Source organism: Strongylocentrotus purpuratus, unplaced genomic scaffold (assembly GCF_000002235.5).
Source record: "Strongylocentrotus purpuratus isolate Spur 01 unplaced genomic scaffold, Spur_5.0 spur5_scaffold_15, whole genome shotgun sequence".
In the NCBI taxonomy this organism is placed as follows: domain Eukaryota; kingdom Metazoa; phylum Echinodermata; class Echinoidea; order Camarodonta; family Strongylocentrotidae; genus Strongylocentrotus; species Strongylocentrotus purpuratus.
In genome coordinates, this window is record NW_022145600.1 from 25,400,734 (window position 1) to 25,418,061 (window position 17,328).

At 36.9% G+C, this 17,328-nt stretch overlaps 2 protein-coding genes across 2 annotated transcripts in view; one reads left to right on the forward strand and one right to left on the reverse strand.

The window, feature by feature from the left end:
- The window catches only part of LOC575288 (neuronal acetylcholine receptor subunit alpha-9-like), a 41,136-nt gene extending 34,353 nt beyond the window's left edge, over window positions 1–6,783 (forward strand). Inside the window, exons 5-7 of the mRNA XM_030985896.1 lie at window positions 3,230–3,348; window positions 4,136–4,343; window positions 5,498–6,783. Coding sequence (XP_030841756.1) covers window positions 3,230–3,348; window positions 4,136–4,343; window positions 5,498–6,084 — 914 coding nt within the window. The 3' untranslated portion in view covers window positions 6,085–6,783. The remainder of the gene's footprint in view (window positions 1–3,229; window positions 3,349–4,135; window positions 4,344–5,497) is intronic.
- An 8,069-nt stretch (window positions 6,784–14,852) lies between these two features.
- LOC575367 (neuronal acetylcholine receptor subunit beta-2) overlaps window positions 14,853–17,328 on the reverse strand; it is a 28,206-nt gene continuing 25,730 nt past the window's right edge. Inside the window, exon 7 of the mRNA XM_775771.5 lies at window positions 14,853–16,352. Coding sequence (XP_780864.3) covers window positions 15,751–16,352 — 602 coding nt within the window. The 3' untranslated portion in view covers window positions 14,853–15,750. The remainder of the gene's footprint in view (window positions 16,353–17,328) is intronic.

Sequence of the window (17,328 nt, forward strand, 5' to 3'; positions counted from 1 at the left end):
TGCTCACTTCTGTCAGTAATCGATGCTTCCTTTTCAAACACACACAGAATCAACTCTCTTGCCTCTGATGTGTTTTTTCCTGTAAAGAAAAACACAACCACAAGGTGAAAAATGAAATGACTATGTTAAAAAGAATCATTTTTTTTTCTTCTAAAGGGAAGGTTTTGTATTACATTGAGAAGGATGAAAGGCAATAGAAATCAATTTTATTTTATTAAACACAATGGAAAACGTGGAGAAAATATCTGCCTTCCAAGTTAATAGTATAAAATTCAATAGGCCCGTTCACACATAACAATTAGTGCGATTTGGATCGCGATGCAAAGATTAAAAAAAAATTGTGCGACCGTTCACAATTGTCAATTTAGTACGAATTGGGTGGCGATGCAAAGATTTTTTTTGGCGACCATTCACACACAGGGAGAATTCCCGCTCGACGGCAAAGACGTCCGAACTACGCATGCGTAAATCTCGACGATGTATGCGCGCTTGGAATCCTGGGATTAAATAAATCGACTTTTGATTCTTAATACCATTCCCCGTACCATTCACACACACAGTGCCCGGCAAACCATCGCGATTATTCTGAAAAATCACAAGATTCACTTCGAATTAGAATGGGATCGCGATGCGTCCCCACACGCAAAAAATAAAAGTATTTTGGTTAGCGATGCAAAGGTCGATTTTTATATCTCACTTTTTTCTGTAGGCCGGGTGTGATTACCCCTAATGCTACAACAAATTACAAAAGAAAGTATAAGAAATGAGGATCACGTGAATGTACCATCCATGCCCTTCCTGTCATCTCGGCAATGAACTGATCTCAGCACGCTTCGGAATAAAAGATCTACCCTAAACAGAACACATACTGATTTAAATATGCTTAACAAATAATTCATTGCATTCCAAATTACAAATCTATGTATACTGAACTGCTGTAGGTCTTTAAAAGGTCATACGATGCTAGTCATTAATGAAGCATGTCATTATACCGTTCATGAACAGTTCTGCTCTTATATCTTTCCTTGCCTCGACAAAAGATTCATGGGAGCAATCATGCTCGGTGGGTGCTAATTATAATCGATCATTCTCCCGTAGGGGGCGCGTACCTCATTCTTACAAGTGCTCTGAATAGCAAATGGTTTCGACTCTGTTACCTCTAAAACATTTACAATGTTGTCTGCATACTCAAACAACTTGAACAAAGGCACAGCCAGGCGGGTTGCTATGCAACTGGGAAACTAGAGCAGTAATTACGCGGCTAATTTTTCGCTCCAAGATACACTTCCCCCCATTACTGTCATCAGTATGTCTTTAGTCAAGACAAAGAGGTGAAAGAAAGGAGTGGAATCAAGCAGCTTTCCTTTGACCCCATGCTCCAAGCCGCCGAAAATTATGTGCTAATCTGCAACTGTTGACCAGGTGGTAAGATAAAAGAGCGCATGAAATTTCAGGATTTAGAATTCCTACAATAGAACAGGCGCGTACATGGGGGGGGGGGGTTAACCCCCCCCTTTGGTATTTTTGTATGTGTGTAAACCCCCCCCCCCCCGTCACCCCCCGTCACCCCCCGTCACCCCCCCCCCCTTTGGATTTTTTTTTTTTTTTTTTTAATTATTAAAAAAAAAAAAAAAAAAATCCCATGGCTGACCTAAAAAAGTGACCTTACCCCTCCCCCCCCCCAACGGAGCCAAATGTCAAATTTTCAAATTTCGAGGCCAAAAATTATTCGGCGGCTGGCTGAGTCGTTGCGAAATTTTCGGCCCGATTTATAAATATTAAACCCTCCCCCCCCCCCCCCCCCCCTTGAAAAAATCCTGCGTACGCGCCTGCATTAGAAAATGGTATCTCAGCAACTGTTCGCTGTTCCTTTCAAAAATTTCTCACTAATTGTTAAATTTGTATTAAATGAGTAGAGCAAAAGAACACAAACTTGTGTAATTTCATTCTCTTTCTAACTGCAAAGTTACAAAAAAAAAACACTCGAAAACAAGCTTAGTAAACTTAAAAGTATTGAAGATTGTAAATCAAGGATTAAATAACGGGACATTAAAACATGCACAAATTAGCGCGTTATCCTTGAATATTGATTTGTTTGTGAGGATCTAAATTTTCTTTTACCAACTCTGGCACACAAGTTAGAGGAAGGGCGGAGTACTGAATGTGAACAATTGATTGACGCACTATTCCCAATACAATCCCCATATAAAGTTTATAATTTACCTATTTTGCCGGTAATTTAATATTTTGTAATTAATGTGAAACTGGTGCCTGGCCTCCGAAATTCCCCGCAGTAGAAACGCGGCTCGGGGCATGGAACTTCAAAGCCAAGTGGAATGTTACACTTCCCATCATTACGCTTTAGCACTCACGAGTGCGTTTGAATAAATCACAAGGGTTTCCACTCCTTTATTTCACCTCCCTGGTCCAAAAAACATGTTCTGTAAATTATGCAGATTAATTTTGAAATGAGCATTGGTGCTTTTTTGGTAATTTGTGTGTGCCATTATGTAAAACCATAGGAGGTCTGACATATATTTTTTATTTTTTACTTTTATAACAAATCATCGACGCGTGAAACGAGACGCTTTATCACTAAACTGAACATGCTGAAGAAAAGTCTATACTTTCTTTAATTATACGTAGAATGTTATCTTTGGTCTCTAAAAGGACTGCGATGAGACCGTTGATTTGACTCAAACAGCGGGGTGCTCTTCCAAACCGTACACATTATAACGAGTAAGCCGATGGGCATTTTCTTATATATTTCATGCATTTCCATTTTCCTTTTATATTTACATAACAAGCACAATGGCGGCGCCTCGTAAATACATATCAAAAGAACAAACGACACAGAACAGCGTTTTTTAAATACTGGAATAACACCAAAAGAATATCCCTCACAAACCCCACAACATCACACTACTACCATGATAGACTTATCCAATCTACCATTAAAGCATTGAAAGCATCCATAATAATTTATTCTTACACTGTAATACTCCCGAGTTGAGAGTGGCAAATATATATATATATATATATGTTTTGCCAAGGGGCATTAGCGCAACTGTTTGGCACTCCGACGGAGAACCACTATAATTCTTCGCACATCATTGACTAGACCATAATACCTCTACAAATTGATTTACCGGTATCTTAAGGGCTACATGGAATACCATTTTCATCTCTGACCATTTTTTTTTATTTCTTGTTCTTTGTTTACACCAAGGAGATGCATCTGTCTTCAACAGCGACGGGCAGTGGGATATTCTAGCGATGACCGCTAAAAGCAACGAGGTCGAGTACCCGGATGCACCTGGCAAAACCTATACTGATGTGACATACGTAGTAAGATCAATTGAAACGAAATGAGTAGTTTATAATTGTGTGTAGTTTCTTTACATTCCCTATGCTTTTAGTAGATATATATAATATACATAATATACATATATAAATATACGTTTATATTTGCAGCTGAATATATTGAAAATATTTAGTTGGAAAGTATATAATCTTAACTTGCACCGATCCCCTAAAACAAAAATGTGCGTACGGCTAGAATGTATGCAGTCAACCTTAAACAAATTTACCCGGCATTGTATAGACCAGCGGATAAGAAAAGTAAGGAGAATAAAGAGTAACATAAAACTGCAAGCACGGGACCCAAGTCAATTTTGCTATACTTTAATTTAAAATGGTGTTTCATTACATGTCTCAAGAAAGTACAGCGCCACTGGTTCCCAGATCTGAATTAACGTGTAATTTCCCCCAAAAGTTTGTGTGTATTATTTGTATCCCACTCCTGACTTAGAAAACTAACTTCTAACATTATTCTAGTATTGGAAATGGGAAGGCTGTCTACAAAAATTATGCATTCAAGGATGAACAAAAACAAACATATAACATGATTGATTTTATTATTCTCATCTAAAGAATGGCAAACATTCCGGAAAACGATGCGTGGTATAAATGCCAGACTACATGATGAGTGATGAAACAAAGAGATTAGTGGAGCCCATAATGAAATGCGAGGAAGTTTTCCAAGGGAACATGGACTTTTATGATGTTTAAAGCAATATCATGATTAACTGGTAATCTTTCACTCAGTGACATGTTTCTTCTTTTGTCCATGTAGATCAAATTCAAGCGAAGACCTCTGTATTACGTGTTCAATCTGATTCTACCTTGTACATTTGTGTCGATGGTGGCGCTACTCAGCTTCTTTTTACCTCCCGAATCGGGTGAAAAGATCAGTCTTGGTATTACAGTGCTTCTATCGCTCACTGTCTTCCTCCTCTTGGTCGCAGAAACAATGCCCCCAACAAGTGCTGTTCCTGTTGTGGGTAAGCATTTTTTCTTGCAGTGATTACAGAGCATACTAAATACATAAAAAATAATGTATGAGAGGATCTTTTGTGTTCATCTTTTTAATTGCAATACTTTTAAAGAAAGGATAAAAGCTATTCATATAGGAAAACCAAGTGCCTGAAGTTTTGCTCAGATTTATTAAACACTGAACAATGTTTGGGAGCGAAAATAACCTCTAAGACAAGAGATCTCCTAACCCCCTCTATCATTCAACATTTTTTTTATTCGTCAATGTTGTGGCTATATACGGGAAACAGGTACATTCATGAAAAACTAAAAATCCCGTTGGATTTTTTTCTTCTAATTTGATGAAGCACATTTAGGGTCCAAATACTAAGAAATCATCATGACTTTGTACTACGTAAGGAGTGTTTGTTAAAATCGCTAGTGATGAAGTAGGTTTTTGTTTTAAAGAAATAATAACATAGTTACATCTATAATCTTAAGTAGCCGAGTCAAGCTAGGCACGAAAGAAAAAATAATAAGACAACCAAGCAGTGGCATTCCGTGTATACAAAGTTTGAAGAAAAAGTGGAGGGGGGGGGGGGGTAGCGGTTTGGGACTAGGGGTTAAGGGATGCCGTTCCCCTGGCCGAATCTAAGTTGGTTAATATTCGGGGAAGACATGTCACGCCCCTCGTTATACTGCACCCATACCTTTGCCTGTATAGTGCATGACAACAAGTAATAATATTAATAGTTCGTTCTTATATAGCGCGGCTATGTATTATCATCCCGGTCATCGGATTCAGGCTTACCAGCACACAATATACGCACATTCTCAACTCCCTAGGAAGCATTCCAGCCAGGCGTCATTTTTAGAAGCGCACACTCGCTAATCTAACCACATTAACTTTCACATCCTACCGGATACCCATTTAACACATGGGTGGAGAGTGGCAAATGTACATGTAGATCAATGTCTTGCCAAATGACCTTAGTGCCGCGGCAAAACTTTATTGGACCGCGGACCTTGTGATCCACAGTACGGCGACATATCCACTCGCCCATGACATCTCTACATTACTTTTATTAATTTGTTGGTTGTCGTTATTTATCATTATAATTATGACAGATTGATACGATATTACAACAACGTTTTGATAAGTGCATTCTCTTATTAATTGCAGGACAATACTTCATGAGTACCATGGTTCTTATCTCTGGTTCATTAGCAATGTCCGTCATGGTTCTCAACATGCATCATTGTCGCCCCGACTGTCGACCAGTCCCTCGCTGGGTTCGTATCGTGGTCATCGATTGCCTGGGACGTCTACTCGCTCCCACTGCGGTCAAGAACTCTAAGACGGACCGACGTCGTCTCAGCGTCCGCACCGAGTCGCTCCAAAAACACTGCCACAATTGGGAACTGGAAGACCTAATGGCGTGCACGGACCCGCTCGCGCTGAACGCCAAGCGTGACCTGAACGGCGTGGCGATGAACCCGGGCGGCAATGCCGTATCGAGTAAAGATGGAACGGTGCATTTGGTCGAGTGCGGGCGCCGTTCAGACTCTTTCACACGGGACGCCATTCCCATACTGCGTAGCATGCTAACGGAACTGCGCAAACTGACAGCCAATAATCGCTCGGAGAGAGAGGAGAAGCTACGACAGAACGAATGGCAGCGGGTAGCGTTGGTCATGGACAGGGTATTCTTGTTGATCTTTCTTAGCGGTACTTTTGCAGCATCAGCATTCATGTTCAGCAAGGCATAATGATTCTCCTTAAGACTTGATATGGGGAGACAGTTCCCGAACTGATGATTATGATAGTCTAGTATAATTTGGCAAGGTAACTGGATTCTTCCTCGATATGGCCTCATTTTTGGGTCGGCTACCTATGCACCTTCTGACGTTTAATTGACTAAAACGAGATCGATCAACTCGATAAGGTGAACTAACTACACAACCACAAGCCTCTATAATTATTTTCTTTTCTTCATCGAGCCATTAACGGTATCATACTTGCTCTGAGAACGAAATAGTATTACTAAGTTTTTTTTTTCTTTCCAGTAGCATCTTTTGGGTTAAAGCGGTGTTTTGGATTTCTCTATTAATTTTAGACCGTTTCTAAGTAGTTTTTTCTATTCTCGAATTAGTTTTGATTTTTTTCATTGAGTAACGGGAAATCGTGTGAAGTTATACATGCATTATTATTTTCTTATCACTTAAAACCGTAGTTTATTGAGACATAGGAAAGTCAATGCCGAATCAATTAAAGCTACTCACGAGTAAGTAAGATCTTCCCGTAAACGTCATCACCTTGTAATTATAATATAACGAACATGTGAAGGGAACACAATTGTCTTACAAACTGCCATTGATGGCAATGCAAAAAAATAGCTATTAAATATTCCCCGTGATTGATTGATTGATTGATTGAATTCCATTTCATATATCAATTGTTTGCACAATAAAAAACATAGTTGACAAAGTAAGTTCAAAATTATAAAATGAAAAAGGAACCTACTAAAAAGCATACAAGTAGCTTTACTATATTTCCTTTTTGCTTCTTATTTAACTATTCTTTTCAACTGAAAAAAAAAAACATGGAAAAATGTTTGTTATGGAAATGTAGTACCTATTTAGTTGGATCAAAGAGATAGCTGGTATCTCTTTGGTTGGACATTACATTTCTAATGCGATCACAAACACTTTAGCAAAATCAACCTAAGATAATGTCAATGGCCTATTCCGTCATCTAGAGGTGTCGTGGTCGAGCGGATACTTCACCGGACTGTGGATCACAAGGTCCGCGGTTCGAATCCCACCGCGGCACTAATGTTCTTAGGCAAGACATTAATCATCATTTTTCACACACCACCCATGTGAGGTAAATGGGTATCTAGTAGGATTATGCACTGTGCCCTGATAATGGCTGCCGGAGATATTAAAAGGTAGTGTAATAATTTCCAACGCTCTTTGGAAGCGCATAGGGACGTTATAATGTGATATGCGCTATACAAGATTGGAATATTAATTATATTATTATCAATATCGACAATGATAATAATATTAGATAAGTAGATTCGCATGAAGTGTATTGTTCTTTACTTAGTAGGATAGAATAGTGATAGCTTTATTTTAAGATACTTACAATAGGAAATATAGGGATGTTATTGAGGAACAGTGTAATACAGGTAAGTGGGAAAATGCCAAAAATACCAAAGAATAAGCAAATAATCTAGAAATTATCGTATTACAGTAAATTATAGGTCCATAAAAATAACAAAATGACTAAATGTAGAGAAATATCTGACGACAAAAAAATTATAGGATAGAGAACAGAGCAAAATATAATATAGCAAAGCAAAACATTTTGTATTGGATACTCTACACTTTTATTACAAATATATTAACATTCAATAAAGATGACTCGAAGATGTGCATTTTTTAAGAGACTCTTGAAGATCTATAGCAGGGTATCATTGTAATGTACAGAAATTACGGTGACGTAAATCCGAATACGACTTCTAAAGACAATACTAAAAGAGTGCTCAAGTGTGACGTCATCAAAAAACATTTTTTAGAATTTCCAAATTTGAACTTCATTTTCAGAAAAAAGAATATTAATAATAATGTCCAAATGTCGAAAACTAATTAAATATGTTAAGTATTGATACATTGTTATGAACCAGAGCAAAATAACAGTGATTTCCTATTTAACTCTATTTATTCGGATCATCATACCTCAGCCAATACTTATGATAATAACATATGCAATTGGTTTTTGACATGTACGGATGCGTCGACTGATTCGCTTACATGTTGCTTCATGTTGCATTAAAAGTATATTTAATATTGCAATACATATTTATAGAGGTAACTTTTAAGCTCATTATTGATTTCGATCGTTACTGCTATTGGTTTTATTTAAATTATCATTGTTGTTGTTATGGTTGTAATTATGATTATAACCATTGTTTTGGTGTGTTTTTTTTATAATTCTCATAACAAATTATTATCACGATCATCATCTTCATTATCAATATTATTATTAACACTCTCAAAAGAAAAAAATAATAAAATATTGTTTTGGTAATTATGTTCTGACTTCAAAGTGTCCTTTGGCAAGACATTGATCTACATTTGCCACACTCAACCCAGGTGGTGTAAATGGGTACCTGGCAGGAATTAATTCGTTGACATGCTAGAGCGCCGTAATGGCAGCACAGCTAAAGCCGGGGGTAATACTCTCCCAGTTTGGAAGCGCTTAGTGATTGTAATAAGTGCTATATAAAAACTGAGTATTATTATTATTATTATATAAAATCAAAATAACACTTGTAAGCAAGGGGGTGTAAGCATCTTTATCCTTCTTTTAAATTCTACAATATACCAGATGCTTCAGGAAAAAATAGGACATGTATAAAGCATATGCAGCTGATGATATTTATATATTAACACAAAGTTCAGTAACAAAGCAATGCATATATAATGAACGAAAGAAATGCTTCACTGTTCATAAATTATAACGAATGCCTACTTTATAAATGTAAGAAGAGTATGTAATACCATAATCGATTCCACTGTATTCTAGTCTAATTAACAAACAAAAACTTATTTTATAAACCATGTGCGCAATTAGAAGCAAGAGTAAGAAAGCAGGCTTATAAACCTACTAGAATTAGAGGCTCTATTTCGTGCATAAAGATAATACGAATGATTTTATTCATACCTTGTAGAAATTACATTTGATATTTTCCGTCTCGTTTACGATTTTTACTCATTTATTTCATCATTGCCCAGCTTTCACTTTTTTATAAATATTTTCATTATTTTGTCTTCTCTTCTTTTAGATACTTAATTATCTGGATTATGTAATCATAAGAAGTAGTGTAAATCGTTCAGTTTATCATCTTTATTTAGAATTTAGTGTGAGCTTTTGTTGTACAATTATTAACTTCACGACAAGCCTATATATTGGTTCATAAGGAGGTTTGAAAAAGAAATAGTCACAATGTCTCGCCGTTTCTATACCAATTTAAGGTTTAAGGGTAATGCTAACAATAGTGCTAGATTATGATAGAAAAGTAGAAAAAGTAAACGCGGAAAAATGCCCCTCTTAATCCTTTGATATTTCCGTGAGGTTACGTATGATGGAAATTGATGCTACACATTACGAACGAAAAGTCTTACAGTGATGCTTTAAAAACATATTTCCAATTTTGAGAACTTGTTTGAAAAAAGTGCTTTCGTAGATTTAAGTCTTTTTGTCAGAATACTATACAGAGAATACGTTAATGTTCAATGTATCAGGAAATTCCTCGCCCCCGGACAAACACAATTTCCGGTGGATAATTGTCCTAAGGGGGATCATTGTCCCGCTGGTAATTGATAGGAGGTGATTATCAAGGGAAGGGGGTAATTGTCCTAGAACCGATGTTCCAACAAGTCACCCATGATTTGTAAGACAAAACATTCTTGGATAATTTTGAGTTCTATTGAATATTTCCTGTTGTTAAATTGTAAATTTAATCTCTGCTTTATATGGTTAATGATAATTCATCTTTATTACTCAATTGTGACGATCTTTGTTGCTTTGGAAATGACTTACGTGTGTGTTATGCTTAACTAGATAGTACTGTAGTATTATTATTATAGACTTTTATTATGACACCATATGCAATAATGGGAATTGCATAATGGAATGTTGTATCTTTGCTATTATATCATTAGATGGATTTGATAATAAATAAATATCATCCTATTTAAGGATCGACCTGTGTTCTTTGTTTTTTATTCAGCAGTGGATTATTTAGTCCTTGGTTAGGTGGGTGGAGGTGGGTGGGAGTGGAGGGGAGGGTGGCAAAGCATCCGTGTCAGTGCTGATCCAGCAAGAAAATAAATTTCTTAGCCTTGATACAATTACATCCAGATGTAGGATGAGGCGACGGCAGATTCTCCAGTAATCCGTTATGTACCTCTACATAATGACGATAATAAATTATATATATATTTATATATACATGTATATGTATATTGATATGGTGTATATCTATACAAAAAAGGAAACTTTTAAAATATTTTCAAAACTATAATTTCACGATATCTGCATGATTTTTCTTATGAAATCATTGGTAAGGGACTATTTAATCGAAAGGCACTAACAGTGATTACAATATTTTATGCTTGAGAGACCCCCACTGAAATTGGTGTGCGTAACATCTTCAGTTTTGAACTAGAGCAAACTGCATATCAGGCATCAATTGCAGGTACTCTGTTAACTATCAATCATTGATTTGAACCATCAATTGATCTTTACATCTTACATCTGTAGTCGTGTACCACTACCCCCTCCCATACCCACACACAAACATACATACACATACCTAAGCCCGGGCGTACACACCATCTTCACCCTCACCCTCTCCCACATACACATACACACACACACGCACACACACACCCAACCACATCCTTCATATACATATACATGTATATACATATAATCCTACATGTTCTATTAACAGGACATCTATAAATGACCCCAAATTGGTTTATTACCCTTACCCTAACCCTAACTTCAAAACAATTTTACTAATTAAACCTATTGTTTCTTGGGATGCCTTTAAGTTTCTGATTCCTGCACACGTACGTAGAGGGCACTACTTCTTTTGTTCAATGTATTACTTTTTTCATACTATATAACATCAAATGGAAACATCAAACATCAAAACTGTACATCATTGAACTATGAAAAAAACAAATCGATTTACTCACGATTGTGGGGTCTACTCAAATGAATGCCAATTGATTGAACGTGTCTTTGCTTTGTTCAATTCATCATTCAGATTTTGTCGAATTTCGATTTTTGCAAACATGTTCTTTTGGGAGGGCTTTATTTTATTTTTTATTATTTGCATCGTACTCAAAGGAACATTGAACGTTACTTTCTTGTTTTTGCCTCTATCTGTTGTTATTTCTTTTTCATTGTAAAATGAATAATTACATTATACATGATATCTTTGTGCCAAGTACTTCTTGCATTCTTCATTTTTATCATCATACTTATCAGTTTAAGTACTCAGTCACATGGAACAATTGATAGCCTACTTGTATGGTATAAAATAAGGTGTATTGATCCCCATTACTAATAACTGATGAGAAAGGTTGGGTTTCGTATTTTTCAGACGTATACTCCCAACCCCCACACAAATATATATGTATATGCATATAATATATATACGTATATATATATATATATATATATATAGGCGTGAAGAAAAAGGTCTAGGAACACCCGTTGTCATGTCAGAGTTCATAATTCTCGCACTTATATATATATATATATATATATATATATATATATATATATATATATATATTATATGCATATACATATATATTTGTAATATAAAAATTAATTGTCCTGATATATATATATATATATATATATATATATATATATATATATATAGGCGTGAAGAAAAAGGTCTAGGAACACCCGTTGTCATGTCAGAGTTCATAATTCCCGCACTTATATATATATATATATATATATATATATATATATATATATATATATATATATATCAGGACAATTACCTCCTTGATAGTTACCCCAGGATAATTAGCCCCCCCCCCCCCATCTAGGAAAACTACCCCAAAACAATACCCCTTGGAAAAATACCCCAAAGACACCCATCCCCGAGTACAATTACCCCCGGACAAGTGACAACGATTGAAATGATGATTCGAATGCTCCGTTTTCTATGTAAAAGATAATGATTTTATTCATATCATAACATTCTCGCACTTGAATCACAATGCAACATGAATCACAATGCATTATGAAAACGAACATTTTCATTCACATTCCCATACAACCTAAATCAAGTGTAAAGAGATGTATCGACCCACATATACATTATATCATTTCTTAAAATAATTGTAGGTTAGGATATCAAACATTTGCCCCCCGAGCCGTATATCTTGAAAGATATAGTATTAGAGCGTGGGAAAAGGTTTTGGGTTAGTAGTAGGGTTAGGTTAAGGCTTTGTGTACAGTGATGGGTCCAGTGTTGGAGATAGGAATTCTACAATATTTAAACATCGACTTTGATGCCATTGTCTCTATAGATCGTATATGAGGTAATAGGCATTTTAAAATGCAATATTGACTATTCAGATATACAACTTTTGGAGGGAAAGAGTGAGACAGACGGAGGGAGACAGACAGGCATACACAGACAGAGCATGGGAGAGAGGGAGATATAGGGAGACACACAGAGGAATGTCGGAGAGAGATGTGCAGAGACAATTGGATAGAGGTAGAGACGGATAGCAAGGATACATTGAGAGAAAATAGAGTGAAGAGAAAAGAGGGAGAAGTTACGGGAGGGAGAAAAAACGGAGATGAAGAAGAAAAGGTGAGAGAGGTGCAGAAATATGTTCCATCAGATATAACACATTCTTCTTAAATTATTATTATATTGTTATTGTTAGCTAGATATAAACGATTCCCTCTATTAACAAAACATTGAGGGTGTGCAGTTATTAAATGAATATCGTGTCAGTTTTCAACATGTATCGCAAATTTTAAGAAAAGCGTGGATTATTTGATGTTCTTGCTGACTTTAGCAAATTTTCTGTACAGTTTCATTGTAAACAAAATCCACCAACTCTCTAACTAGCCAAAATTAAATGCAAAATCTGAAATAAAAAATAATAGAAAATTATATCAAACAGAGATAAGATGACACCAAGATCAGAAAAATTCTGCACTATTTTGATTATGATAATTATAAGGATAACATGTTTTGCTTAACAATGGTAGCTTTATCGATACTGTTCTCCCTATAAGAGTCAATATATTTTTACCTCAGCTTTAGCCGAGCTACCATGAGCAAGTACTCGATCGTTCAAGCAATTTTGTTCCCAGTTTATTTACCTGGGTAGATAGTACCAAATGTAGATTGATGCCTTGAAAAGTGACATTTGTGACTGAGGAAGGGGTTCGAACCCCGTACCTTGGGCTTCATAGTCTGGTGACTTATTCACTCGACCACGTGTGCACTCATGGAATATTGCAAAGAGAAACATTTAAAAATGAGTGGGTTGAGCAGGGAGGTGAAAGAAAGGAGTGGAATCAAGCCGCTTTCTTTTGACCCCATGCTCCAAGCCGCCGAACAGTTATGTGCTAATCTGCAACTGTTGACTAGGTGGTGAGATAAAAGAGCGCACACAATTTCAGGATTTAGAATTCCTACATCAGAAAATGGTATCTCAGCAACTATTTGCTGTCCTTTTCAATGATTTCTCATCAATTGTTGAATGTGTTATGAGTAGAACAAGCGAACACAAACTTGTGTAATTTCATCCTTTTTTCAAACTGCCAAAAATACAAAACAACACACGACAACACGCATTAGCAAACTTAAAGTTATCGAAGCTTGTAAATTATGGATTAAATAACGGGACATTTAAACTTGCTTAAATTAGGGCATTATCCTAACATTTTTATATCGAGTTTTTGTCAGGATCTAATTCTTCTTTTACCAACTCTGGCACACATATTATAGGAAGGGCGGAATACTAAATATGAAATTGTTTTGATGCACTATTTCCAATACAATCCCCGTTTAAAATTTTATAATTCACTTTGAAATTTTTCGGTAATTTAATATTTTGTAATAAATGTGAAACTGGTGCCTCCGAAATTCCCCGCAGTGGAAGCGCGGCTTGGAGCATGGAACTTCAAAGCCAAGTTGAATGTTAGACATCCAATTGTTACGCTTTAGAACTCACGAATGCGTTTCAATAAATTACAAAAGTTTCCACTCCTTTCCTTTTCCTTAGAGGTGTCGTGGACGAGTGGATACGTCGCCGGACTGTCGATCACGAGGTCCGCGGTTCGAATCCCGTCGCGGCACTAATGTCCTTTGGCAAGACATTTGCCACACTCCACCCAGGTGAGGTAAATGGGGACCGGTAGGAAGGAATTCCTAGAATGCTGTGAGCACCGAAATCGGTAGCATAGCAGAGCCGGGGTAATATTGGAGCGCTTTGAGCACCTTACAGGTATAAAAATCCAATATTATTATATTATTATTTCTTTCACCTCCCTGGGTTGAGCAGAAAAAAATCATTTCAAATGATACATGATTTGACTTTAGTCTCGTAATTTGTCACACAGTGTTTCACGCGATGACAATAATATCGAAACCACGAATGTTGTCCTCGCTGTGCTGGACCAGCAAAAATGAGAGGATAAACTGGTTAAAGGCATCGTTTAACAGTGTTAAATCTGAGATGCATGGCACTACGTGTTTTGAGTGTATGTGATATGGTGTAAATAATGTTGAAGCCCGTAACAAATTGATCATAAAGTGCCTCAAAAAAGTAAAAAATCTTTGAGTGACCGGTTTTTACCATACCCATTTTCCCCAAAAGACTGTAGTGCTATAAAAACCGTTAGAAAAACGGCAAATTCTATTTCGATTTCCAATCATAAATAATCTTGATAATCAGACAGGCGATCGGCTTGTAAAAGTCATGGGATTCATGACTGACCTAATTATGATTGCAGCATGAGCTAAATCCAGGATTTTGTCTTAGAATCTGAGACAATCACTTCAAGGAGCATGCAATGATTGAAAAATCTTATCACAAAAAAGGGTGTGCAAATTGTAAATTTGTAAATGATTAAATAATTAAATCACTCTCGATGTAATAGTGCATATTTTTAAAATAGATAAATGATAAATGTTTCAAATCTCCATATAACCTCAATATATAGCGATGTTATACATCATTCAACAAAACACATGAAATACGTATGGAAGAACAAGATATACATTATGAATGGGATACTTTATATTCTACCTAGCTCATAACTTGTACTACCTTTTACATGATGGTTAAGCTTTCTTAAACAACGATCAATACCCTATCTCCTTGTATCACACCGCAACAAAACGTATTTACAAAATAATAATTATATTCCATCAAAATGTAACACGTGTATTCGTATTAGCTTCGTTCATATCCCACATCACTGTGGGTAATCTGTGCTCATTGTTTCTACACCCCTTAAAAGAAGGGCGAGTCAAAGCATGCAGATACTGCGACCTTCTTTTTTGCGGATTGAAATTGAAAAGATTGAGCATGGGATGTTGCTTATGAAGAGATTTTGATCACCACTGTCATCAACAATGGCAACAACATCCTCGGGATCTTTGAGACCAACCCGACAAAGTGAAGAGTAATCTTTGTTACACACAAAGCAGAATCGCCGACATTTCGGTTTGGGCCTGAAACAATATCGTCGATTTTGGTTGCCCTTGGAAGCTCGATTTCCCTGTGCTTTAGGGTAGAGCTTCTGCGAACAATGAAAGATCTGGAGCAACGCATTCGATGGCGCTTCGACCTGATCTTCCCTCACGATGTAACCTGCGTGACAATAATCAAAATGGTTGCAATCATACCAATCAGATAGATAAACATAAAGATTCTATCAACAACCAAAGCCACTTGCTTCCACTCGTTGTGGCATTTCTGCTCGTGCTCCTTCCGTTTCTGAGTCTCTTTTAAATACCGGAAGTCGTCGTGGATCTTTCGCAAGAGGTTGATTTCGCGCATGCGCATAGAGTTAGAAGAGCTGCGGCTGTGCGTGGTGACGGGCTGCGAGCACGGTCTCGTATGTCTATCGTTACGATCCAACCTGGTGCTGCCGCCGTTGCTGTTGGATTCGGCTACATCCCGGTGCTCTTCCCAGTAATTCCCGTCGTAAGAATCCATCTCGTAGTGGTTCAGGAGCCTCGTTCCCTGGCACTGTTGAGACTTCCTGCTTCGGTAGTAGATCTCCTGGTTGAAAGATGTCTTCCGCATGAGGACCACTTTGCCCACACGCCCAAGGACGATCTTCCGTAACCAGAGTGGTACCGGGCTTGTTTCGGGTCCGCGGTGATGCAGATTGAGTACTACGACCGACATCGCCAGCGATAGAGATACCATTACCATGGTAACTGCGTAGTATATTGCTAAGTTAAGATAACAACAAAGATTGCCATTAGGTTAAATCATAAAGAATTAGTCTGTCACATGTATAACCTTTCCATTATCAATCCAATTCCCAATTGGAAATGTACACTTTCGAGAAATCGATCAAGAGGCAATTCTACAAACTCTGTTCTACATCCAATAGAAATCGTGTTATGGTAACGTAGTGTGACTTTACTAATAGCAATGTTCGCACATTTCAATGGGAGATGGTCAAGCCTATCGAAATTGTCTCCGGTTGTTTTTTTCAAAAGTCTCTGCGACCGTTTTAAATCACAATTTATGATGAAACGAAAATACCCTGCAGTATCTTTACTGATGAAAAAGGACAAGGACACAGTGATTGTGTAGGCTTATGATCGAGTATCTTCGTTAGAGGGAGATGGTAGTCGGTATCCATATGCAGTAGGCCATATTTCACTGACACCATACTTGGTGGAAATAACTTAATGGGTGTACAAGTCCCATCAAACCCCATAAAAACTAACCCCTAGTCTTTCGGAAAGTTTTCAGGTAAGGGAAATGTAAGAGAATGGTTTTTCCATATGGGGTGATTGGTGGAAAATGCAGAGCATTACGTAAGGCCTGTTGCTTACAAAACTGAAGGCTAATCCTGACAAAGCCTGATATTGGGTAAACGCCCAAATGTTAAAGAATTCTATTACTATGCGTCTTTAAGAAAATTCAGATCTTAAGCCATACCAACAAAGACCAAAAGGAGACTATGGTGCGGCTTTAGCATTTATTAATTTATATATTTATCAAAAATCTTGTTAAACCATGCGTGATCTCTTTTTATTATGTTACAACGAAGCGTGAATGCTGGCTGCCACTTTTGAAATTGAAGTGATGGATCACTAAGGCAGATAAATCTGTCAAGGAGATTTAATGTTCTTGATGTGGAATTTATGAAACGTCTAAAATACTTGAATGTTTGCTGTTGAATATATTTCAAAA